We start from the raw sequence: 25,200 nt of genomic DNA, 5'->3' as shown, positions 1-25,200 counted from the left end.
ATAATATTTGTTTGATAAATTCTCATTTAAAATTGAATGGTTAAAAGAAATATTAATCCATTAAGTATAACAACAATCAATTTATTGGTAAACAAACTAAGTCATAAATAGAAGCCCATGAAATCATGGGAGAAACAAATACAAGTGAAGAAACAACAATTATAACATAAGTTGTTGTTATTAATCATAAACTAATCAATGTTTCAATTTAATGACTGTGAAATATAATTATTCAAATCAAAATAGTTGTAAAGAAATGGTTTAATATCAATTTTGTTCATAAGGTCTATAAAAAAAATGTGTGTTTAGGGTAACACTGATGAAAAATTAGGTAGGTAGGGATTTTTTTTAATTTTATATTTTTCTTTGCATGAATCCTAAGAATGTTTGTTTCTGTCATATTTAAAAACAGATTTTTAAATAGAAATAATATAAAATTCACAATCGGAGAAAAACAGACATCAGGATCGGGGCATTTTTGTAGGTTAGGTCGGGTTACCCTAAACACACAACTTTTTTTTTTTAGGCCTAACAGAGCATTCCGTAAGACTCAAAATATATACAACTTTGTTGCAAGTTCTTTTGTAAAACGCAGCCAGACCTTACTGTATACACCCTATTAGGCGTACATCATACTTATCGACGCTGATGAAACAAATGGTCTAAAAGCACAAGAACCTGTCGTAAGGATTTTATGCCCAACTTTTCTCATTCATATTTCTTTCATGTCGTCTCCTTACGCTTTTGGTATTTATTTTTTTTTTTTACTTATAAAAATATGTATAGATTGATAGGAAGCATAGTATCTGAAGAACTTACAAAAAATCTGAAATTATTATATGGATCAAATATGGACAAAATCGACAGGAGATCCAAACATCTCTTCTCAGATCTAGATAGGGTCAATCATAGGATCTTCCTGCCCCATCCCCCAAAACTGGATTCATACAGTCTGTTAATTAAGTTACCAAAAATGTTTTGGGGGGCTATCCAGCACACAATCTTTATTTGACTTTTGCGGAAAAAATCGTATTCCGCCCCAATCTTTTAATGATATCATCCTCGCAAAGAAAAAAATAAATTTATATTCTACAATTCATGACATCTGTTGTACTGATTATTTTATTATTTATGTGTATGAGGTATTGAGTAATAACTGGTGCATGCATGTATACTTTATGGTGTATACAGCACGCACGACAATTAAAAATAATATCCTAAAACTAGCAGTTAATGACGTCATCGTGGCTCAGCGTGGTAACAGGCCACGGCTTCGAAGCTTCCTTTGGTTTTCGCCTTTCTGGAGGAGCGTAGTACAATGACGAGGGCGACTATAAGGGAGAGGATCACGGCAGCCGAAACTCCGACCACGATCCAAAATATGGTGACGGATATGTTACCTAAAAGTAGAGGAACATGTGTAAATCATCTCATTTCTTAAAGACAGCAATAAAAATATTGACGGGGCGTGCTGACTGCGGTTAACACATCCCTTATACTTTTTTTTTGCTGGAAACCCATGCAGTGGACATATGTTGATTAATTCATTAAACTTAAAGTAACACATCTATTTTTAGAAACCTGATTTAATTCCTTAAGTAAAATAAAATATTTAATAAATCCGCAATATTAATAAATCAACCGACTTTTAAATATTATATATACATATTTAATTAAAAGTCAAAGAAACTTGAGACAAATTAACACAATTTCCTGAATGTTGTCGATGAACAAACGAACTTGTCCACGTCCGAGGCTCTTTTGTAAGGAAAAATATCGTTTGTTTCATGTGAAAAAGACCAATAAAAAACCGTGTACATTATGTACTTTATATACCTGAGAAAAGAGTATCAGCCGTGAAAACGTTTGTTTCTTTTGAATCAACGTTAGCAGAAGAAACCTTCTCAAAATTGCCACATGTTGGAAAACCTGGGGGAGCCTTTGGAACGTTGGCAAATGATTCATTAAGCAGCAGGCCCATTCCGTGAGTAGCGTGGAACTCGATGTGGCAATGCAGGAACCACAGACCTGGGTTATTCGCCTTGATTCGAATCACCACATAGCCTCCACCCGGAATGGTAATCGTATCTTTACGTGGAGGATTGTTTAGCTCCAAACCAGGAATATTTCCATTTCTCCAGGACTGGTTAGCCCAAATGACTTCATCACACATGTTTTGCTCTTTGGGTAAACTTCCCAAACATGCAAGATCTTCAGTTTGTGAAAGGAACCTTCCGGTTGTTGCGTTGTATTTTCCAAATCCTGTTTTTAAGACGTAAAATGAATGTCCATGCATATGAATAGGATGGGACATGCCTGCCTGAGATCCAATGTTTGAGAGGACTATCTGAACTGTGTCGTCTGCATCCAAATTTAACGTATGTGTACACATACACATTTGCATCATCTTCATACCTTTACATTTTTCGCATTGCGTAGTTATCGCCGATGGTTGTGATAATGCTGCAACGGAAGGAAATTTAAACATTTTACCATTCACCATTCCCTCTGAAAAGAAATTCAAGAAATACTCTGAAAATCTCCCCTTAACAACTTCCGGTGCAGGGTCATTCGGGACTGTTGACCTCAACTGATCAAAAAAGATACACTTTATGTTTTCACTTGCAGGATAGAACTGAAATGGACAATTCAAAACCAGGCAGACGTCTCCGACCTTACAGTCTTTTCTTGTAGTAACTGGATCATTCTCCGGCGCGGTATCATATCGTAAGATTGCCTCTGCAATGGTGACCCGATTCGTCTCCAAGGTCCTACCACGGATCCAATAATTTCCTATGGTCTGGTTTGCAACCAATGTGAAGTCGTACCGCTCCCCAGGGTTAATGATAAACGATTCGACAGTCACTGGCTGTATCGGGAACCCATCCGATTCTATAACAGTGATCATATGACCATCCACGGAAACTCTAAACGGATAAAGGGCCCCGACTCCTATAGCTCGAAATCGGTATACACTCCCTTGTTTGACTTTGTAGACTGTTAATGGAGCCTCGTTATGAGAACCAGTTTCATAGTTGAAGTAGTAGCGTCCTCTGCCGTTGATCAAACCAGAATGTGCCTTTAAAAGACTGAATAAAGTCCCATCCACACTTTCCGATGGAATAAATTGTGTTCTGTTTTCCACTAAGCCATATACCATCATTTCGAATCCGTAATCCGAATCCCAATTGTGATTCCATTCCTGAATCTGTAAGATATGCTCTGGAATAGGATTCGTTTCATTCTTTAAAATTATTAAAGCTCCAAACATTCCTTTTGTGCGTTGAGATCCGACGTGAGAATGGTACCAAAAAGTACCCGATGGGTACGCTTGAAACTCGTACGTAAACGTTTGTCCGGCTGCGATTGGACATTGCGTCACAAAGGGAACACCATCCATGTAAGGGGTCCCCGTCTGATGCAATCCGTGCCAATGAATAGTGACGGAATCAGATGCCAAACTGTTTGTGACGTGGACAATCAACGTTTGACCTTCATAGACGACAATATCCGGTCCAGGAAGCGTTCGATTGACAACGATTACAAGTCGTTTCGCCTCCCATCCATCCGCCGTGATGACGTCATCGACAGGTACCGTAGCTGACGTAGAAGGATCGGTAACCCTGTAGTCATAGAGTTCTCCCCGGGAGGGGTACACTGTTGAATTCACTGGGTGAGTCATTGTGAGGTAGTGCTGCACGGTGAGGGAGGTTTCACAGACCCGTGCGGTACGATCACATTTATAGCTGGCTGCTGAAGAGAGGTGAACGATGAAGATGAAAATATGATACCTTGATGGCCACATGGTTTCTCTGAAAGACATCAATAGATCTAAATTGGGTTTTTATGTCGACATATATCTCACAATATAAAACTCATTATATTCTTAGCAACATTGTACTGATGAAAATTATTTTGATAAAAACTAGAGGTACTGTGTGCAAGCTCACAATTGATAACCCCCGCTAAGAAAAAAAATCATAACGCGTGTATTTTTGCTATTATAGAAAATATTGGATGAATCTATTTCACTGCCCATTTTCTATAAATAACAACTGCTCTATTTTTGAAAACTGTTAATGCTAATAGGAGTAAACAAACCAATTTCTATCCTTTAATCCATTTTTTGAAGTTAACTGTTAATGCATGAGGACATTTGCATCCTTCCGTTAACAACCATGACTCGAATCAAATAAAATTCACATGTCAAGCAGCATTTAATATTTAAAAATTTTGAATTATTGGTATACTGAGCCCAATTTTTTTCCGAATTTTTTTTTCTACACATTTTTTTTCCTTATAAAAAATTCATCGGGGCAGGTCATTTTCAGAGAGACGGGGATGAGAATCTAAAAATAGTTTTATGTGGCCTGAGACAAGCAAGCTTTGTGTCAAATTTTAGCTTCTAATATTTCCATTAATACAAGACATGACACAGACAGAATTTAGCTTTTTTGAAACAAGGTCATGACACACCCTTTGGTCATAAGCAATATTTGTGTGAAGTAAGACCATTCAATGCTTCTCAATAAGGAAGATATGGACCGGACACGAATTAAGCACTTTTTCTGCAAGTGACCTTGACCTTGCTCAAATGACCTTGGCTCAAGGTCATGACACACCCTTAGGTCATAAGCAATCTTTGTGTGAAGTAAGAACTTCCAATGTTTCCCCATATGAAAGATATGGACCGGACACGAATTTTGCATTTTTTCTGCCAGTGACCTTGACCTTGCCCGAATGACCTTGGGTCAAGATCATGAGACACCCTTAGGTCATGAGCAATCTTTGTGTGAACCAGACACGATTGCACAGACGGACGGACGGACAAGGTGATTCCTATATACCCCCCAAACTTTGTTTGCGGGGGGGGGGGGGGTATAAAAATAGTTTTCCCCCTCTTTTTGAACCAGATATGTAAAGAATTGTTGCTCTTTGTTACTAGTAAACATTTTGTATCCTTTTATTTCAAAACTATGGTATGTATGGAGACGTATTTATTTATTTGAGTGTCTTTCAGTATGTTACCGTGACTTTAATAAATCATATTTAAGTTGGTACGGGACAACTGTCGATATTAAGTACAATATACTCAGTAATCAAAATACTTTCACCGGTTTAGAATTTTTAAATGCTGAAAATATATGTTTTTAAATGTTTCGGAACGGTAAAAACTTAAAACTATGAAAGCCCCAGGGTGATTCCAACTAACTTGATTAACTTAACACGCCACACTGTTAGTAAAAAATTTTGGGGAAAAGATCATTAAAATATATCCTTCATTAGAAGTTTATTTCAACAGACGTATGTAAAATATGGAGGTGTCCCATGCCACCTAAAAATTTCTTTTATCAACCTCACCAGACAGAAATACATTGTAGTACTTACTTATAATGAAGAAGGCTTGTCATTATTTTCTTGTTTTTTAAAGTAAACAACAGTTTTAAAACCGGAAGTGGCTTGAGTGCAAGCACAGAGTTAATTTCTTTTTTCAGTTTGGGTTGTATTTTGTGGATGGGTTATATACTGTGCGATACATCCGTTTCACGTTATGACAAAATACCTCATGAGTATGTGTAATGTTTGACGTGATGTGTGCAATGTCAGTTAGAAGATTTATAATGTGTCACAAACAATGTAACGAAGAGGGGATCGACACCAAACAACATCCTGCATATTTTTGCAGATTTTTAAATCTTCAAAATAAGTATGTAGCTGCGCACTTCGACAGCCGTTTAGAGGAATTACATTGTCCTGTTCTTGTATGCACATTTTTCAAACAAAATAAGATATAGGACTTCATATTCATTGCTTTTGTATCTTTTGACAACATTTATTCAACCCGGGTCAATATTCTTTGTTACAACACAATTCAATTTATAAAGCGTCTACATACATGTAATAGGAACTAGGTTCTGTTTATAATTTTTTTTGTAGAAACTTGACAAGACGAGTAAGAACACATCCAGGTGATTTTTGTTTTGTTTTTATTTATGCCAAATAAATTGAGAAAAGAAACACATTTTAATTAACCTGATGGGAATTCCGATTCAAGTATGAAAAGACAACTGTACAATTTTGTTTCATAAGATGAATCGTAACATTTGTTAGTAATTCTGAAAGTGTCCTTTCTTTGATTTAATGTTGAATCATATAGCGTGCGCATAATTTATATACTTCCATAAGGAGTTGTAAACTAAATGAGACCTATTGTAATTATGTGATTCTGGTTGAATTAAGGTTTTTACAATTAATTTAACACATCTGTCTGTGAAAAAAGCCAATACGTTCTGTATACTTACCGCTTACGTTTCTTATGTAAAAGAAAAACATGGAGGGGAGTAGGTAGACGGAATGGCAGAGAAATCATATATTTTATTTTACATGTTGGCGTACCGAAATATACAGTGTATTTATTATAGGGAGGCTTGACGCTCTTGAAACCCCTCTCTAAACGACTAAATCTCCTCCCTCCCCCCATCAAAAAAAAAAAAAACCCGTGAACAAACAAAAAACCGAAAGACTATTAAAGCAGTATGAGCTGTATTTTTTAGAATTTTATTTTGCTGCAAAAACCTGCTAGTATGACAAGTAACTTAAACTTTTATGATAATTAAGATTTTAAAAAAATCATTAATTTTTGTCAGAAGAATAATTTCTCTGATTAGGAATATATAGCAGAATAGTTTTTGCACAGTACGACAATATTTCAATTTTTCTCTCAAAGTAACGTTTCAAAACGGCTTTTCCCACAAGAATATAGCTAACAGAAATTTAAAAACAATGATTTTTTTTTGTAGAAAATAACATTTTCGAAAAAACAAAATGAAAATTGCAGCTCCAATTGCCATAAATTTCATAGAAGCTATAAGCATAAACTATCAAAATAAATCATTAAACCGACATGTATTATACCAGGTTAAAAACGTTAAATTTAACCCCCCTCCCCCTTTTTTTTTTATTTATTTCCTCTTCCATTTCCCTTTTTACACATAATACATATACCTATATTTACTTATCCAACAAGTGGATTGAAATGAAAACAGTTCCAGACAACTCTCTGCATGGTCAATATTAAATTCATTGTATGAATTCTTTTGGTTTGAAAATGTTATTTTATGCATGGTTCCAAAATTTTTGTCACTGAATAGATACAAAGCGAACATCTAAGTAATGCAGAACAATAGAGAGGTCTAAAGATCATCAGTGAAACGGTGTACTCGAGTACACTTTCTTCAAATGCCCGTTTCTTATCTATTTAGGTTAATTATCTAAAAAAAAAAAATCTCAAATATGCCACCATTGCATTTTTTAAAATGACATCAATTACCGCTATATAGAACTGGCTTTCGAGCCACCAGAACTGGCCGGGACTTTCTTTACGCGTTGCTGACTTTGAAGCTGCGTCTGTAGATTTGGTTTCAAAAACAAGGGGCCATGAATAAGAAGCCTACTGCCTGTCGCCTGTCGCGATACAAAACATCAAAGTGATAGATACGTTGCCATATTTGGGGTACATTTGTTACAAAATGCAATAGAATATTTGCATCGTAAGGCAAAATATTATAATTATGCGACACTTGCTACATACCTTACACAAAATGTGATCAACTGAATGATGGCATCCCAACCGGAGGATAACAGTGTTATCGAATAGATAACGACAACCTAGGATAAAATAAACACACCTGTGTCTAAAAGTTAAATTTAGTTCACGAGTATATGGATGAACATGAAATGTTATACGGTTTGAATTAATTGAATTGTACATATCGGATAATATCGGCGTATATCTTTAACACAACTTTGTAACTCTCTATGAAATATTATTTATAGGAATGTATTTGTTGTCGCCTAAAAACATTTGTTTTCAATGTAGTGTCAATAGTCTATATAGATATGACTTTAATCTGAATCAAATATCAAATTGAAAGGAGAAAATAAAACGCAACTTCTATGAAATCATGAAGTTATCATACAAATTACTTAAAGGTTATTTGACCCGGCAACTCAGAATTATCGGTATTTGTCTTTATATGTATATACTTATAATCTCTGATTTATTTTTAAAGTTGTATAGGTAACATAATAACGCGTATGATAACATTGATTGCAAGACTGAGTATCGTAAAAACTACATGAACCCTAGCTACATGTAGGTATCTGTCGGTCGAATTGAACGTAATTATTATTATTAAATTTACGCTAGTTATATAACGGTAAAGATAGTTCAAGATCGTAGCGGCGACGTAGAGCAAAGTAGCCGTTACAATCCTTCATGCAGTCTTTGGCGGAGTTCAAGACAGTAGCAGCTACCTCAAGCAATGCGTTCAATGCGACCTAGATACATGTTTATAATCTAGCAACTAATCGGGGCTATCTGCTACGATTTTTTTATACACATACCTGGATTACAAAAGGGTTTTCCCTTTCCCCAACATCTAAATACATGTATGCATATTTACTAGACGTTTACAAGTAGTGAGGAATTGATTCATCAATCACACACACACAGCATTTTCTCATTGCAAGAACCGCTTTGACCTAGAGAATTTTTCTGCATGGATTCATCAATTGTTCTGTAACTTACCCCTGGCTACGATAGCATTCCAAATGTCCAAATCCTTTTACGACAGTCGACTTATTCGTGGTAAAAAAAAAGCAATGGAAGATGGGACAGGAAAATAAATCGATACTATTCTTGGAGCAATATCATTTGAATGTCTCGGCTTAACGTCACGTTAAGCATGTCTGGTCCAATAAATTGTTAATTAAGTCGAAATTGATCGATATGCACGGATTAACGACAGTTATCTAAAAAGTTGTAGTAATTATCCAAAACGTTGAAGTAGTAGCTTCCATACTTCCTTTGAGGTAACGTTAAACTTGTAAATTGTCAGTGAGGGTGCGTTAGCCATTAGCGGAACACCTCGCCCCAATCTGCACTGCTTGAAACGAGCTGACCAAATAGTATCAAATTACTGGCGCAAACTCAAACAAAGAAATATAGTCCAGCTGTAGAGAGGGAGAGCGCATTTTGTTTTGGAATGTGTGAAGCACCACATCGACCATTGAGGCAAAATGATTTGGATTTTATCATCGCAACAGTGAAGTATGTTGTCACTTCTTGAAATTTTTAATAACATTTATTCATGTAAAAAAATGTGAAGGAAACTCATGCATTATTGCATTGATCACATAATGTGTGTACATGTACATGTGTTTATTGCATATTGGCTTGGTTGTAATACAATGATTTGATTTTAAAATAAAACACCCGACATTTGGATTGATAAAAGTAGTTTACATTAACTGATTGAGTGCACACATTTTGCGTTCTTTTTTGCAGATGTTGTTCGACATCGTGTACGTGTACCGAAGCAAAATTGGGAGCCCCATGATTATATCTCAGGAAACTCGATTGAATAGACGGAAGGAAGATCAATGAATTCTTGTTTAGAAGAAATGACGACTCTGTGATTTGAACAAACTTTTGATATGTGTATCATATGTGTGTTATGGCGAATTTGTTGCTCCTTGTTGGCTAATTTGGAACTATTGTGAGGAAATTAAATCCCTAAATAAATAAATTGAGTATTATTCATTAAATTTGGTGTACAGGTTTATCATAATAATATCTAGATCAAGTATGATTTTGGGTGCGATCGCTAAATTTTTGACAGAGTTATGCCCCTTAGACTCAGAAAAAATCCAATTATTTGCAGTTTCCGTTTATTTTCTTCGCACAGGTTTTTCTTACTGATATACAATTTGGTATACAGATTATTTTTGATAATATCGTAAAAGTAAAATTTTGGGTGTGATCAGGCGTTTTTGAGTTATTTGCATTGGACTTTCAATTATTTGCATTTCCTTCATTTTCTTTGCAGAGGTTTTCATTATTTGCAGTTTCGGTTCATTTTCCACGCATGTGTTTCCAAGGGAGGGGGAATAAGTGTTTTACAAACATTTCTTGTTTGCAAAAGATAAAATGTTTGAGTTTATATACCTTAATCTTAACAAACAAAGTTGTGAAACGAATGATCATGAGAACTTTCATTCAAAATTAACAAATCATAGAAACGATATTTTTTTAATCATAAATGTAAAGAAAAAACATGATATGTGTTAGGTAAAAGAAAATACATAAAATTAGGTGCAAGTATTTTTTTCTCAAATTGTCAAGTATATAATGTTTTTCAAAAACTGTAAGAACCAAAAAGCGATATAAAAACGTAAAAAAAAATATATAAAGAATAAAGAAAACAAATCAAACACACATATATATACATGAAGAAAGTGCGAAATATATGTTCTGTATATATTCAACGGTCCTTCATCAGTCATACATTCTCCCGTTCGCTTTATTGTTGATTATTCTAATTACATGTATCTCTATCCTAACGTCCTTGTACTAATAATTATTAAATGATGGATTCGTTTTTCCCGTAATATCTGCTTTGGAGGGTGATGATCTTTTGGAAGAAAAATGCATACCGATGATTACCAGTAACTGTAAGAAGATGACAGCCGCCATAACACCGACAATGACGTAGAATCGTTGCATTGAAATTGTTTCTGAAAATAAAATAATGACCATCGTATTTAGATACTTTTACTTCAAAGAAATACTTTGATAAAAAGGCAATTATTGCTCGATCATTTTGTAAAAACAAATCAATTTTAAAGGGGAAGGAAAGTCAAAAACATAATTTCTTTATAATAATAAATTGGTGTAAATTATTATATATATATGTGGTCAAGCTGTTTTGAAAATAAACTACATATTTAAGCTTTAATGAACGTTTGAAGCTGGATAAATCGTATCTACTGGAGGCTGACATGATGTAGAACACAATGTGTCACACAATCTATTCCGGTTCGGTTTACTTGTAGTGCTCTGAATAAACCGCTGTTTTATACCTTAATCGACTGAACAAAATTAATTATGTTTAGGTTCACACGTCACACCCCTGTGAATGTTATTGTCATTTAAATTTAGACTATTTTTCTGTGACGTCGGAATAAATTTACATACTAAATGAGGCACAGACATAATCGACAAACTGACCAATCAGCTGAATGACATTCCTGGGTTGAAATGCATCATGGGTTACTACAAAAAATACTACGTTTAAAATGCTACTTTTTCTTAATGCTTTTGGAAAGGCATATTTAATTTTTTCAAGCATTTTGTACACTTAAAACAATATTTACATCATCATCTACTATTTCCAAGCTCACATTTACAAACATGCATTTTACAATGGTAAAAATTGGGTTCATCAACTGCATTGTATGAGTATATTTGTTAACAAAAGCCTTACTGCCAGCGTTGATTTTTTAGTGAAAACAGATTTTACGTGATTTTATGGTCCTAAGCATTCGGACTCGGAGGTGTTCGTATATTGTCAGGCATTCCTCATGTGGCCATTTAAAGAAGTGTAAATGGTTACGAGATGCGTGTTTGGTGCGTACTCTTGATATTAATCTATGTATTCTTTTAGACAGTACTTACAGTTAGTGTATGCATCTACTCGGACTTATAGCATTTCATTAGAGCGAGTATATACAAAGATGACACATACCACTTATATATGCATGTACAATGATCAATGTACATGCGTTATGATTACTAGTATTACTATTGTGTTACCAGTACATGTTAATGTCATACAACAATAAAAATGTATCAAAATGAATTCAGTTTTAAATTCTAGTCAACAAGTAGCACTACAACAGCGAAAAACACAAAATTTACGAAAATCAAATACTGGAATTTAATGACTTGTGAAGACTTTATGAAAGGTATTTCAACGTACTACCGGTATTTAACAAGGAAAATTGACAGTTTGTTAATGTGGGCATGAATAATGTTAATTAGTACCTAATCTTTGCAGTTTTTTTTGTTTGTTTTTTTTTTTTTACAAAAAATTGAAAAATTTTATAAATTGACGTTCTTGCAGTCATTTGAAATCAAGTCGTAAATTAGTCTAAACCACGTGTTTTTTGTAAAAACGTAAACGTAGTAAATCACATGTGTTGCTTTTTATTCACTGTTTGGACAGTTGTTCGCGGTACGCATCGCTCTGCGCAATGAAAACAATATCCATGTAAGGTAGTTTCCCCGACCTGTTTAGCAGTAGTAATCGTGCCTCGTGTTTATGCTCTATTTCCTAGAATCTAGGTACTAGTAGTCAAATATAAAATCTAGACGTTTATTAATTTTAAACTTTATCTTCATTAATTGGTGGATAAAATTGAGTTCAAGAAATAAATGTGACAAAAGAAAAATATAGGTTTTTTTCTGCTGTTGCAACAAATAACATGCTTATTAGCGATCCCCCACAAGGATCAATTTTCAATCCGCGCCTGACCTAGTAACAGCATCAATAGTGAAACAGACTATACTAATTTATGCAGAATGTTCCTTGAAAATGGATCGATATACTAAGTTTTAAGGATTACGTTTACTCAGGGTTTGAGATCTCAAAAAATAATTTTACAAATCTTCAATATCTGAAGTCCAAAGTTATTAACAAATATCTATTTCAATATCCATGATTTGTTTATTTGAGGAAGATATGCTCCGACAAAGGTAGATTAATATTCAAACAGAGGAAATTCGAACTAATTTTTTCTTTTTCTTTTTTTCTCTTAAAAACTTTCTGTTGCAATGTAGTTGCTAAAGTTAAGTTTCTATATGTTTTTTCAAATCATTTTACATATTTTATGGTTGTATTTACTCGTCTATAAATTTATGTCACTGGCTGGCACGCGATTGGAAAAATCTTTAAAATACATAAAATCGATTCAAGACAAAATATCTCGAAATTTTGATCATTGACTTTATATAATGTTAATGTCAACATAATACAGACAACAAAAACAGTTTTAGGCAATCAATAGTTTGGAGCTCCTATAAGTCAGTTTTTTGTAAAACTCGATCAAAAATGGGTGCAATATTGGAAATTGATAGAGGGAATTCGGACTAAATTAAACTTAAAATATGAGCTTAAAACGACTCAGTCAAATATAAATTAAGTAAAGCTATTCGTATTTTATCATTTCCCAACCTACAAATTGTTTTATTATTTCTAATAAAAAAAATAAAGAAAACCTTGAAAATGATGGCCAATTTTGACAAATTTTGACAATTTTTTCAAAAAACATTCAGAGGTCACTAGCAGAAAAAGAAGGTCATTGACCTAGTTATTTGAAAGTGAAAAATAGCACCACAATAGTGGGGCTACAATGTGCAATAAGTAGTTTTTCGTTCCTATCAAAGAGGGATATGGTATGAAATACGACCAATACTTGCGTATTTTGAAAATATTATCCGAACACTTATACTTCCGCTCGAAATTTCACAGGAACTGAATAAATCTCAGGGAAGTCTCGTGAACTTTCATTCGAGTAACTCTGGATTTATTACATACTTTAGAACGATAAAGAAAACATTCCGAACGCATTCGCAGGGGTATAAATCTCGGCATTTTTATAAATAGATGACAGCCGTTGATCTGCTATCATTCAAAGTTGGAAATGACCTCGAGTAAATTTTTATTCCGAGTCAAGTTCTTCGCTAACTGAATATTAAGTATGTTATAGTTGTAATGGGGATGTTTAAAATACGTTCTCTAAAGTCGGAATAACCATGTCGAAATAACGACGGCAGACATTTTCTTAGATACTTGGCATCTGTCGACAATTTCCACAACTACGCGTAGATTTCTCCGACACTAATCTCCGTTTTTAGATTTCAACGAACGTGCTCTTTAGTTTGTAATTTAGTGAAAATTCAAAGGGAAAGAACGGTCTCAAATCGATATTGTTTCAAATTTTTCAGAACATGTTAGTTAGAGCGAATATCATGTTATGATTTGAAACTGACAAACCGGAATAGTTCTTGTGACGTCAAAGATTAAAGTTTAATGTCAGCTCCCATAGCGGCGGGAAATTTAAACTAAGCGATCGATTTTGTTGATTTATTCATTGTTCCAGGGTTTTTAATGAAAATAAATACGATTTACAATTATAGTAGATGATAATTAATTGATTTATTCTACTAGATATTCTTATTTTTCCCCCTTGCGTGACCTATATCTATGATTCATAATTTTGAAGTTTATCTTTTTATATCTGTGAATTGTCGTGACCTCTTACCTTCAATATCTACTTCAGAGTCCACATATGTGTCTTCTTCTTCTTCGATCTTAAAGTCGCCACAAGTCGGAAAATGTTTAGGGGTTTTAGGAAGATTATCAAAAGACTCGTTAAGAAGCATGGCCATTCCATCAGCTGCGTGAAGCTCAATATGGCAGTGCATAATCCATAGGCCAGGGTTATCTGCTCTGATTCTTATCACAGCATAACCACCGCTAGGAATTATAAGTGTATCTTTCCGCGGCGGGTTTTGTAGTTCCAAATCAGGGACATTTCCATTCAGCCAGGTCTGGTTTGCCCATGTTGCAGTATTGCAAAACGATTTTTCAAGGGGAACTCCACCCCTGCAATCAATGTCTGGATTTTGAGCTAGGAACTTTCCTGTGGTTTCGTTGTATACTGCATACCCCATTTTAAGAACATAGAATGAATGACCATGCATATGGACCGGATGAGCCCATCCACGCCCAACGCCCATATTTAGAAACACCATTTGAACTGTGTCGCCGTGATCGAGAGAAAGGGCGTTCGTACATTTACACTGCTTCTGTTCATCACAGTGAAAATTTTTGCAAGCATTCGTAACCTGTTGTGGTTGTGATACTCCAGATACCGTGGGGAATTCTAGTGCTATACCGTTGACTGAGCTTGGAAAGCTAGTTACTCCTGGAAATGCAAAATTAAGGAAATATTCTTTAAATTTTCCATCAACCACTGTTGGTGCAGGATCGTTGGATGCTGACGAACGAAGGTGATCAAATCGAATACACTCTGTAAACTCGTTCTTTGGGAAATAAGTAAATGGACAATTAATGACAACACATTTATCTTGTTCAGTGCACAATTTTCGAGCAGTTGTGGGTTCGGCATCACCTGCACCCTCGTATCGTAAGATTGCCTCTGCTATCGTGTTTCTGGGAGTCACCTCTAATGTTTTCCCGCGAATCCAGTAGTTTCCAATAGATTGATTTGCATTTATAACAAAATCGAATCTCTCTCCTGGATTTATGACGAATGATTCAACAAGAGTTGGTCGAATGGGGTATCCATCCGATTCGATAACACTTAACATGTGATTGTCTACTGAAACTCTAAATGGAAAAAGAGCACCTACATTGATGACACGGAATCGGTAAGAGGTATTTTGTTTTACGTTAAAAACTTCTAAAGGAGCCTCGTTATGAATCCCCCTCTCTAGATCGAAATAAAAGCGCCCCCTCCCGTTGATGAGGCCGGATTGGGCTTTGAAAAGACTATAGAAGCTACCGTCTAAGGATTGGGATGGAATGTATTTTGTTTTATTTTCTATGATTCCGTAAACCATTAATTGATATCCCATATTTCCATCCCAGTCGTGATTCCAGTCTTGGATTTGCAAAATGTGTTCTGGAAGAGGATCGGGTTCGTTTTTACGTACGACAAAAGCTCCTAGTAGTCCGTCAACTCGTTGGGAGCCTACGTGGGAATGATACCAAAATGTACCCGGAGGGTACGCCTTAAATTTGTATGTAAACGTTTGTCCCGATTCGATGGGACACTGCGATACAAAGGGGACTCCGTCCATGAAGGGAGTTCCCGACTGGTGAAGACCATGCCAGTGGATCGTCACTGTATCGGAATGTAAGTGGTTTTTCACGTGAATGATCACTGTCTGTCCCTCGTAAACGATGATGTCTGGTCCGGGAAGACTTTGATTTGCGACAACCAGAAGTCGCCTCATCTCCCAACCATCCCCTGTAATGATGTTCTCTATAGGAACAGGATCTGCATTTGATGTGTTGGTCACGTCGTACTTGTAGAGCTTGCCTTTTTGGGGATACACTGCAAGGGAGTCATGGCTTGACATTGTAAGGTAGTGCTCGATGTCGAGAGAGGTTTCGCAAATCTGTGCGGTCTTCTCGCAGACATAGCCAATCACGGGAGACACCGACAGGAAAACTAGGAAACACGGAGACAGCATGGTGCCGGTCTGCAAAATACACAAACAAACAGTTTATTATCATGATCGTCGTCATCATCATCATCATCATTAAATTAACCTTGGGAGAAGGTAGATGGTTGTTTTTGAAAAACCATTGGAGTTTTAATTTACAATGTCTTTTAGGGTGATTTGTAAAGATACACTTATAAACCAACAAAATGTGATTTATTTCCAATATTGAAGATTTATTTGGTGCGTGCAAAATCAATAATCTGTTTTTCTTTGCGCACAACTCGGTAAAAGATTTAGGATGTTTGTTAAAACACTTTATATGGTCTACTCCGTCTTTTCTATATCGATTTTTTAAATACAAAAAAAACTATTTTTTTTTAGTCTTTAGCATCTGATGAATTAAGTATTGTGACTGAGAGTAAGAGAATAAATAGAACTGGAATAGTTGTCTTTGATGAGGAATTATATATCTTACCTTGGCAGTTTCCCTTTTTTCTAAAAACTCTTATTATCACAACTGATTTTCAAATAAATGTTAATCGGGTCTGGGAACAAACCATTTTCGTTCAAGATGGTAGTATTCATCCAACAGATGGAATTACTATATTCGCAACGATATACCACGAATGTAAAGGGGTGTGTGCACCTATTCATATATTTTTTTATTACTATGGCAATGGACAACAACGCTCACCTGAGCATCAATGTTTTACTGAGATATATTGCAAAGCAGCTTAACTGAATAAAATAGTGAGAAAAAAATATAAGGACATTAATTTATTGAAACATTAAAAGACCCTGTAAGTTGTCAAAACTTGTGTCTGAATCTTTTAGGGATTCTGGTCTCATGACAGAAAATATTTCTTCACAAATGCACTCTTACAGTACTTTCAAAGTTACATCATTTTTTAATTTTCTTTAGAGACATGAAATTGCTCATATTATATAGTATGTGGTATGATTATGCAGTCTTTTACTAACTTGCTTAAAATATGTGTACACATTAGCTTCTTTTGGCATTTAAGGGTATTTCAAACATCCTTATTTTGAAATTATACACTATGCTACACTATTTTACTCCCCGAACTCTCTCTCTCTCTCTCTCTCTCTCTCTCTCTCTCTCTCTCTCTCTCTCTCTCTCTCTCTCTCTCTCTGACCTATTGACCAAAATTAAAAATCATCTATTTCAGTGTGTTTCCTTTGCAATTAGATATGATACTGCACTAATATTTTAAGAATGATATTGTGTTATTAATGATTATTTTTTTTTATTTACCTTTATTTGTGTAATGTAATTATTTGAACATATATTAATGTACATCAATTTTCAATATCAAGAAATTTTTGCAAGCGTTTTGAAATCACTGGCTATTCGGTTTTCAAAAAGATGCTTAACACCTCGCCGTAGTTTCTTCCTTTTTTGGGAGTTGATTTTAATCAACTCTCCTATGCAGTCACTCTGGCAAACCGAAAGTGAAACAGTGTTTGGACCTAAGCACAAATCATCATCGTTGACAAGTCTTAGTTCTTGAATATAATAGAAAAATTCGACGTAAAAATTGCTGAAGCATTGCTTTTTAAGGAAACTTATCTATAAACACTTTGAAAATAGTAAGATTTTATATAATACAAACAATTTAGATATTTATGTTGTCTCATGTATTCCTACGCCAGAGTTAAATATAGTCTCGTTCAACCAAAAGTTCGGCTGTCTCCGTAAATCTCCGACAAATAGAGAGGCTCTCTTGCTGGTCGGAGATTAACGGAGACAGCTGAGCGACTGGTTGAACGAGACTGGAGTTCAATATCAATAGTGCTTGGATCCATGCAATTTTTAGAATTGTTTCAATTACTAATACATAGTTTGAAATCTATCTTTAATCTACTGTGGTTTCACCAATGTTCGTTGAATACCAATTTTCGTGGATTTCGTTGTTAGGCTGGTCCATGAAATTTAATGTTCATTGAAGTGCAATCTCCACTAACATTTTGTATTGATAGGATCATCAGCCACGAATTTACGTATCCTTGAAACTGTGATTTTCACTTTATCCACGAAAATTGATACCCTTGAATATTGATGAAAACACAGTATCTTTAAATATTAAACAACATGATTCATATGGGGTTTCTCTAAATTCTTGTCTGAAAAGTCTAAATAAAAGTCATATTATAAAAAGGTGCGTAATTCAAATACAGACTAGAAACTAATTGCCACGCAAGATAAGTTGATTTTAAAATAAATGATAATCGATAAAATCAACTCCCGTCAGTACTTCAGTACTTTGATTAATAATTACCTACACCTGAACAAACTTGAAAGGTCAACCCAAAACCTTGTGTCAAATTAGGTTGAAACTGATCAGTGGTTAAAAAGAAAATAAAAGGCCACTGCCAACTATCCCGACAATTTTAGACACAAGACAAAAATCTACATAAGTAAAGCTCTAATGAGCCTTCCGCCGATGCAGGTGAGCTAATAAAAAAGATAAGGATATATAGAGTTCAAGGACAAAGCAGTCCTCTACTTAAACTCTTTGGAAATTTTAAAACCCGGACGTGTGTCAATTTTATCTTTTATGTAGGACTTGTTATAATTTACAAATGTAAAGGAATGGCAATCATAAATCAGGATTTATAACAACTATAGGGCGATCCAAGTTCTTGCTTATCGATCAGAAAGAAATTGCATTTAATGTCAACATTAATGGTATAAATTCTATTGTAATGGTTGTTAACATTCCTTATCTTTAGAGTGTTGTTTCGATCTGTTGTGATTTGGTCGGGTTCAATATGACTCTCGGTTTTACTTTATCAGAGATGTTTATCAGAGGTCAACGTCTTTTAAGAGGTTGATCCTTGAAGTCTCATCATTTTAACCCCCATCGTACTCTGTATTTCCTAAGAACCCGGAACAGAATGCATTTTAAGGTGGTATGAGACATACAGTGAAATCAATGCAGATCAATATTCATTCATTCAAAATATAATCAATTTTAAGATTTCAAATTATAGTGTTATCATCCCGAATGAACCATGCGCTAAAATTTACTGTTTAGATTTACAGCTAACTGGTGTTTGAATTACAATATAAATTGACTTTTCTTAAGTGTCGATCATTAAGTACAGTCCATAAAAGGAGCAACCAATATTTCCATTATTGGAAGTTTATTACAACTATTAATGTGTCTGACGACTCTGTACAATTGCTATAGACTGGTTAGATAGTGATTTGGTCTTGTTTTTAGCAGTGTGAATACAATGGGATTTTAAGAATGATGGCGAGAGTACTCAGTAGATGTAAATATTTATGAAATGAATTCATACGGTCATGAACCACGACGGATCCCATCGGTGTCTTATATCTATGTTTAAAATGTTTATTCAAAATAATAAACGTAACCTGATTACATTGTACAATAATAATGCATCAGCCAAACACAAGCTCGTGGAATATTCATGACTTCTAAATATGACCTCTTGAACTGTTGAAAAGTTTATACAAAAATGGACGTTTCTGATTGTCATTTGGTGCATAAATATTGCAAATGATATTTAAATGATAGGAAATCAATATACAGGCAATACAATGTAAAATACCGACTCGACAAAAGAACTTCAAGCAAACTTAAGTCCCAACTAGAGTTTTCAAATTAAAGCATTTTAAACGCGTGTTTTGATGCACCAGTTCAATATATTGTTGGGCTATAGATCTATAGATGTTGACAGCATTTTACTTCAATTTGAGAAAGTGTTTAAAGAGCTCGTGTTTTGAAACATTTTACCTTAGCATTGACGCTTATTCAAACGTAAAATATTATTCCGGAGATTATGAAATAATCATTGAAGCGAAATAAAAAATAAAGTTTATTGACTTTTATAAGACTTAACAAGACATCAGTCAGTTTATTTGATAATTTTGAGAGTAACTGGTTTATAATGGATAACTTCTTAAGATTTTTATTGATATTGAGTTCAAAGACCTCCGTGTGTACAAAGCTAAAGCAGCGACGTTAAATAAAGAAACTAATTATAAGATTTGTAATTGTTCCCGAACGACTGATACGTAGAAATTTCATGTCAAGATAATGTCACGACATTTTCTTTAATTCAAGCAACATTTCAAAAATGCATTTTTAAATTTATGCCAAATCTGAATCAATTAATAGCATTTCTTTAAAATTATATTTGGGGTCTAAAAGTATTTGATGATTTTCTAACAAATGAAAATATTAAAAATCATTATTAGACTGAACTATTTTTTTTTTTATTAATAATATGGTAATTAACTCAGTCTGAAGAAAAAAAAAACCAGAATTGAGTTTGAAGTTTGAAATCCGAATCAAATAATAATATTTCTTTAATGAAAAGTAATAGCTTGTGCCACATTAAAAAGTATTCACAATGAAAACAACCAATTTGATAAAAACTTAATACTCCCCTAACCTCCGACTTCCCGAATGTTATGAGATTATTACATCATTGGAATCGGTCAAGAGTGGGCAAACACAATCATGAAAAAAATATTCTTCATAATGTACAATAACTCGTAGTTTTTCGCTTTCCTGAACCGAAGGTTCCGTCAGTTTGTCTGCAAACTTTTCAAATTTTTGACTTTTTCCCTAAAACCACTTGACCAGATCTAACCAAACATGGTATAAAGCACCTGGAAAAGGGATTCTAAGTTAAAAAAAATAAGGGGCGAAACCTTTATAAAAAGGAGATCCTGACTGTATTCAAACTCTTCTTCAAGAATCACTGCACCAGAAATGCCAATATTTACACCACAGATTGTATATATAGTGTAGATTCTAAAAGTTGGCCATAAGTTCGGTTCAAAGTTTAACGTAGAAATATATAAGGAAAATGTTTAATAATCTTCTTAGGAACCACCATGCTATAATTTGTGATATTACTAAGCAAGCATTCTCAGATAGTGTATAATTATTCTAAATTGTTCAATTTTTGACCCCCTGACTAAACTGAGGTCCCAGGAGCGATTCAAAGTTGATCATAAAACGTATTTAGGAAAAACGTTTAAAAAAATATATTCTCAAGAACTACAATTTGTGATATTAATAATCAAGCATCCTTAAATAGTGTAGATTTTTAATTGTTAAAATTTTGACCCCGGATCAACAATAGCGCCCAAAGAGGGGTTCAAAATTCAAAGAAATATACCAGTAAAAATGTTTAAAAACATTCTATTCAAGACTTACAGTGCTACAATTTGTGATATAAATATGCACGTATTCGCAAATAGTGTAGATTAAACCATCACACCCGGTCTGTTACGGAGACCCCAAGTTCAAAGTCTATCAAAGAGGTGTATACTGAATTTTTTTTAAAAATATTTAATGAAGCATAGTGTACTACTATACATTGTTACAAATCGTGTTATTGCTATACACGCATCTTCTTAGCTAAGGTAGATTCTACATTGTTAAAACTGTGTCCCATAGGTCAAAGTTCAACATAGTAACATGTAGGAAATATGTTTAAAAATCTTTTTCAAACAACTGCATTGCTTCAATTTGTAAAATGATTTTTCAAACATCCTCATTCTAAATTGTTAAAACCATGACCCCCATGTCAATATTGAGGCCCAAAGTGGGGTTCAAAGTTCAACATATAGAGACACTGTTTAAAAATCTTCTACTTAATAACTAACTACAATGTGTGAGATAACTACAAGTATGCAAACATTCTAAGAGTGTAGATTCAAAATTGTCAATACCATCACACTTGGGCCAATCGAGGGGCCCGATAAAGGGCTCAAATTTCAGCATAGAAATACGTAGGAAAAATGTTTTGAAATATTTTTCTAAAGAAAAACAATGCTACGTTTTGTTAATTTTACCATGTAAGCATCTTCATACTTTTATATACCATCATATCAAGGTCACAGGAACACTCTTTCACTTTTTATAAGAGTTTATTGTACAATAATGTAATCTTTAATACGGTGGAGGCTAGAATAATAGAATTGGTCAGTCAATGCATCTCAGATCTGTTTTGTATTTTTTTTTTGTCGATTCTTTGAATATATGAGTTTTATATTTTCAAATTTTAGCTAATTTTTGAAATAGAATAATACAAGAACTGTTGTTCAGGTGAGCAATGTGGCCCACTGGCCTCGTGGTTTTTTTTAATTTTGTGTACCAAAAGTCCCTTTCGTAGTTTTAATTGAAGTTCTACGTTTTCTTAATTAATTTCTTTATTAATAAAATATATTTAACATCAATACACCGACTATTTGGGAAATATTTAGGCAGAGAGAGAGAGAGAGAGAGAGAGAGAGAGAGAGAGAGAGAGAGAGAGAGAGAGAGAGAGAGAGTACAAAAAAAAATAAAAAAAACATCAGCAGGATGTGTATTGAGAAAGATTGCCAGTATTTACTACACACTATGGATGACTACACATCAAAAGAGTTCGGCTTTCAGTAATTCAGTACTTTGAATTATCATTTGGCTTTAAAAAGTTAGATGTTAAAGTGATTGATGGGGGTGAATATTTTAAAGATATTGATTTTATTACACTTTTAATCTTAAATAATACATCAAACAGTGTGGTAAAAATACTTCCAAAAAACATAAATACGTGACTTTTTAATAAGGATATCTAATTGCACAGCAAATGTTTGCAGAAAAAGATAAGTTTTAAGTGGATAATATTCGTATTTGTTTCACGTACGCCCAAACTTTATTTCACATCTTAGCAAAAATATTCGCAGCATATTTTTTAAAAAATTATGAATTTCAAGTTTCATATTTTAACAACCTTTATTAATTTAGAGAAAATTAGTATAATATGGTATAATTATAGTAATAGCATAAACCTAAAATCTATCTTTTCCTAAACTTGTCGACATTATTCATAAATCACGTCAAAACATTTCAAACATATTGAATTTTGGAAGTTTGGTCTCAAAATACAGATATCAAGTATTTTTTACTATTCTAAATATGCATACGAACATGAGTATCAATTTAAAAAATGGAATTAAAAAATACACTACCTGTATTAAACAGATGGAGGATGATAATTGACAACGGTAGACAGGTACTGAAGGTTAATTAAGATGCATGGTGTGCACTGCCGACATTCTCCAACCCACAGTTTTCACTTTAACATAATGCCGATTTTTAAAGAGAGTTATGATTTATGCATGACCGAAATACCGTCTTAGAAGCAGGTCAACGAACCGCAGAGACAAAATTAAATGTATCGAATACGTATGTCATCAGATGTATGTGGGAGAGGGGAAAAATACCAGCCTACGGGAGAAAAGAACCATCACCAACGACATTTTATCAGACTAGACCGTGGGTGTAAATACAGATCCGTGGGTGTAAATACAGGATATGAAATCAAATCCTCATAATATTGTTTGGCATTTTTGTTTATTGGTAGTAAATTTCTTTTCAAGTAATAGTATTTCTCTTAAGATCATAGAGACAGACCAAAAAAGTAAATTCCAATTGTTACTTGATTCCAAATGCAGGAATGGTAATAGGGTTTATCAATACTAGGTAAAACATCGTTATTAAAAAGCTTGTGCTTCGGTATATCTTAATATCTATTTTGCAATACGCCATTTCTTATAAAATCCCAATCGCTTTTAGCATTCTATCCAACCCAAATCCGTTATACAAAGTCCCAATTACTTATGCTGCTGCAACTCATCTTTTAAAACTAATGGTAAGGTTTGGGATCTCGCTGTGTTGCCTCTGAGACAACAAATATAAAGAAACAACGACCGAGCACGAGTTTATTTGATACATGTTTCTTAGATATATCGGCATCAGGGAATTTAAAAAAAATCATGAAGTGTAAAATTCCCTATTTCACATGTTTATGAAAAGTCAAAGGATTAAATCGAATTTAAATAATTTTTCACAGGACACATTTTCCGTCCAATTTGGCATCTTTGAATTCGAACAGAAGGCAAGAGTGCGATGTTGCGAAGGCGAGAGTGCGAAGTTGCGAAGGCGAAGGAGCGATAATAGTATCACTTCTTCGCCTTCGCATCTTCACGCTTCGCCGTCGCATCTTCGCACTTTTGCTCCTTCGCCTAAAGGCGAAAGTGGCCCCAATCGGAACGCCAAACGAATGAGCAAAATAAAATAATGTCGTTGAGCAACCAATTGCATACAATTATAAATAATTTGTTATTGGGGAGAGGGGGTCCGGATCCCATCCACCCTTGCAAAATTTAATTTTCTACAATAAAATTTCCAAAAATGCCTCGGACCCCTCCCCCGACTTATACAATTATCCCTACCCCCCCCCCCCCCCCTGAAAAAGAAAAAGTTCGCCTTCTGCCTCAGATGTCATTTTATACAGCTAAAATTGTCTTTAAACGATAGAGAGCTCCACAATTATAAAAAGGCGAAAGAGAAAGCCCGAAGATGTGAAGGCGAGAGTGCGAAGTTGCAAAGGCGAAGGAGCAATAGAAGTATCGCATCTTCGCCTTCGCAACTTCGCACTTTCGCCTTTGCATCTTCGCGCTTCGCCGTCGCAACTTCGCACTTTCGCTCCTTCGCCGTCGCACTTTAGCACTTTTGCATCTTCGCCCTATAGGCGGAAGTGCGAAGGTCGACGTGGCCCCATCGGAACACCATAGAAAACAGAATTCTAAAAACTTAAAGATAATACTATGTCTGTATGTTACATTTGGTTGAATTATTAGGGAATCTAAGCATGTTGATGTCCAATATGGTGGTTATAAGAAAATAATGTCTGTCTATTAAAATCTGTCAAATTATGAGATGTCAGTTTGTCCGAAAATATAATTGATTTGATGTTTTTATGTCCATTATAGTTTTGAGCTCAGCTGAGCTAAAAGCTCAAATGGGCTATTCTGATCAAAATTTGTCCGTTGAATTGTCTGTCGTCGTTGGCGTTGGCGGCGTTGTCGTTGTTGTAAACTTTTCACATTTTCATCTTCTTCTCCAGAACCACTGGGCAGATTTCAACCAAATTTGGCACAAAGCATCACTGGGTGAAGGGAATTCAAATTTGTTCAAATGAAGGGCCACGCCCTCTTTAAAGGGGAAATAATTTAGAATTATTGAAATTTTATTGGTATTTTTCAAAAA

At 34.4% G+C, this 25,200-nt stretch overlaps 2 protein-coding genes and 1 long non-coding RNA gene across 5 annotated transcripts; 1 reads left to right on the top strand and 2 right to left on the bottom strand.

Annotated features, from left to right (window-relative positions):
* Window positions 1-47: 47 nt before the first annotated feature.
* LOC128158327 (uncharacterized) lies at window positions 48-8,695 on the bottom strand. 3 transcript variants are annotated; one of them, XM_052821108.1, is made up of 4 exons: window positions 8,591-8,695; window positions 7,592-7,668; window positions 1,837-3,812; window positions 48-1,400 (listed from the first exon to the last, which is right to left on the bottom strand). In XM_052821108.1, the coding sequence occupies exons 3-4, from the start codon at window positions 3,803-3,805 to the stop codon at window positions 1,240-1,242; spliced, it is 2,130 nt and encodes a 709-aa protein (XP_052677068.1). In that variant the 5' UTR covers window positions 3,806-3,812; window positions 7,592-7,668; window positions 8,591-8,695; the 3' UTR covers window positions 48-1,239. The 3 variants fall into 3 exon arrangements, with proteins under 3 accessions (XP_052677068.1, XP_052677066.1, XP_052677067.1); XM_052821106.1 differs by lacking the exon at window positions 8,591-8,695 and adding an exon at window positions 8,407-8,466; XM_052821107.1 differs by lacking the exons at window positions 7,592-7,668; window positions 8,591-8,695 and adding an exon at window positions 5,389-5,511.
* Window positions 8,696-8,956: 261 nt separating this feature from the next.
* LOC128158341 (uncharacterized) lies at window positions 8,957-9,590 on the top strand. Its single transcript, XR_008239964.1, has 2 exons — window positions 8,957-9,112; window positions 9,350-9,590. It is a non-coding gene; the product is annotated as an uncharacterized LOC128158341 (long non-coding RNA).
* A 538-nt stretch (window positions 9,591-10,128) lies between these two features.
* On the bottom strand, window positions 10,129-23,248 carry LOC128158328 (uncharacterized). Its single transcript, XM_052821109.1, has 3 exons — window positions 23,118-23,248; window positions 14,167-16,135; window positions 10,129-10,578 (listed from the first exon to the last, which is right to left on the bottom strand). Exons 2-3 carry the CDS (start codon window positions 16,124-16,126, stop codon window positions 10,415-10,417), a joined length of 2,124 nt encoding a protein of 707 aa, XP_052677069.1. The 5' UTR covers window positions 16,127-16,135; window positions 23,118-23,248; the 3' UTR covers window positions 10,129-10,414.
* Window positions 23,249-25,200: the final 1,952 nt, after the last annotated feature.

The sequence above is a fragment of the Crassostrea angulata genome, chromosome 8 (genome assembly GCF_025612915.1).
Source record: "Crassostrea angulata isolate pt1a10 chromosome 8, ASM2561291v2, whole genome shotgun sequence".
Classification (NCBI taxonomy): Eukaryota; Metazoa; Mollusca; class Bivalvia; order Ostreida; family Ostreidae; genus Magallana; species Magallana angulata.
Note: the sequence above shows the minus strand (reverse complement) of the source record. Positions and strands in the feature narration are given on the sequence as shown.

What these genes read in the sequence shown, in the direction of transcription:
- LOC128158327 (XM_052821106.1), bottom strand. Translation starts at nt 8,451, where the DNA reads ATGTATTTAGATGTTGGGGAAAGGGAAAACCCTTTTGTAATCCAG. An exon ending in AAAACCCTTTTGTAATCCAG is followed by an intron (nt 7,669 to 8,406) that starts GTATGTGTATAA and finishes ATTTTATCCTAG; the next exon opens with GTTGTCGTTATCTATTCGAT. An exon ending in GGCTGATACTCTTTTCTCAG is followed by an intron (nt 1,401 to 1,836) that starts GTATATAAAGTA and finishes CTCTACTTTTAG; the next exon opens with GTAACATATCCGTCACCATA.
- LOC128158328 (XM_052821109.1), bottom strand. Translation starts at nt 16,126, where the DNA reads ATGCTGTCTCCGTGTTTCCTAGTTTTCCTGTCGGTGTCTCCCGTGATT. An exon ending in CTCTGAAGTAGATATTGAAG is followed by an intron (nt 10,579 to 14,166) that starts GTAAGAGGTCAC and finishes TTTTATTTTCAG; the next exon opens with AAACAATTTCAATGCAACGA.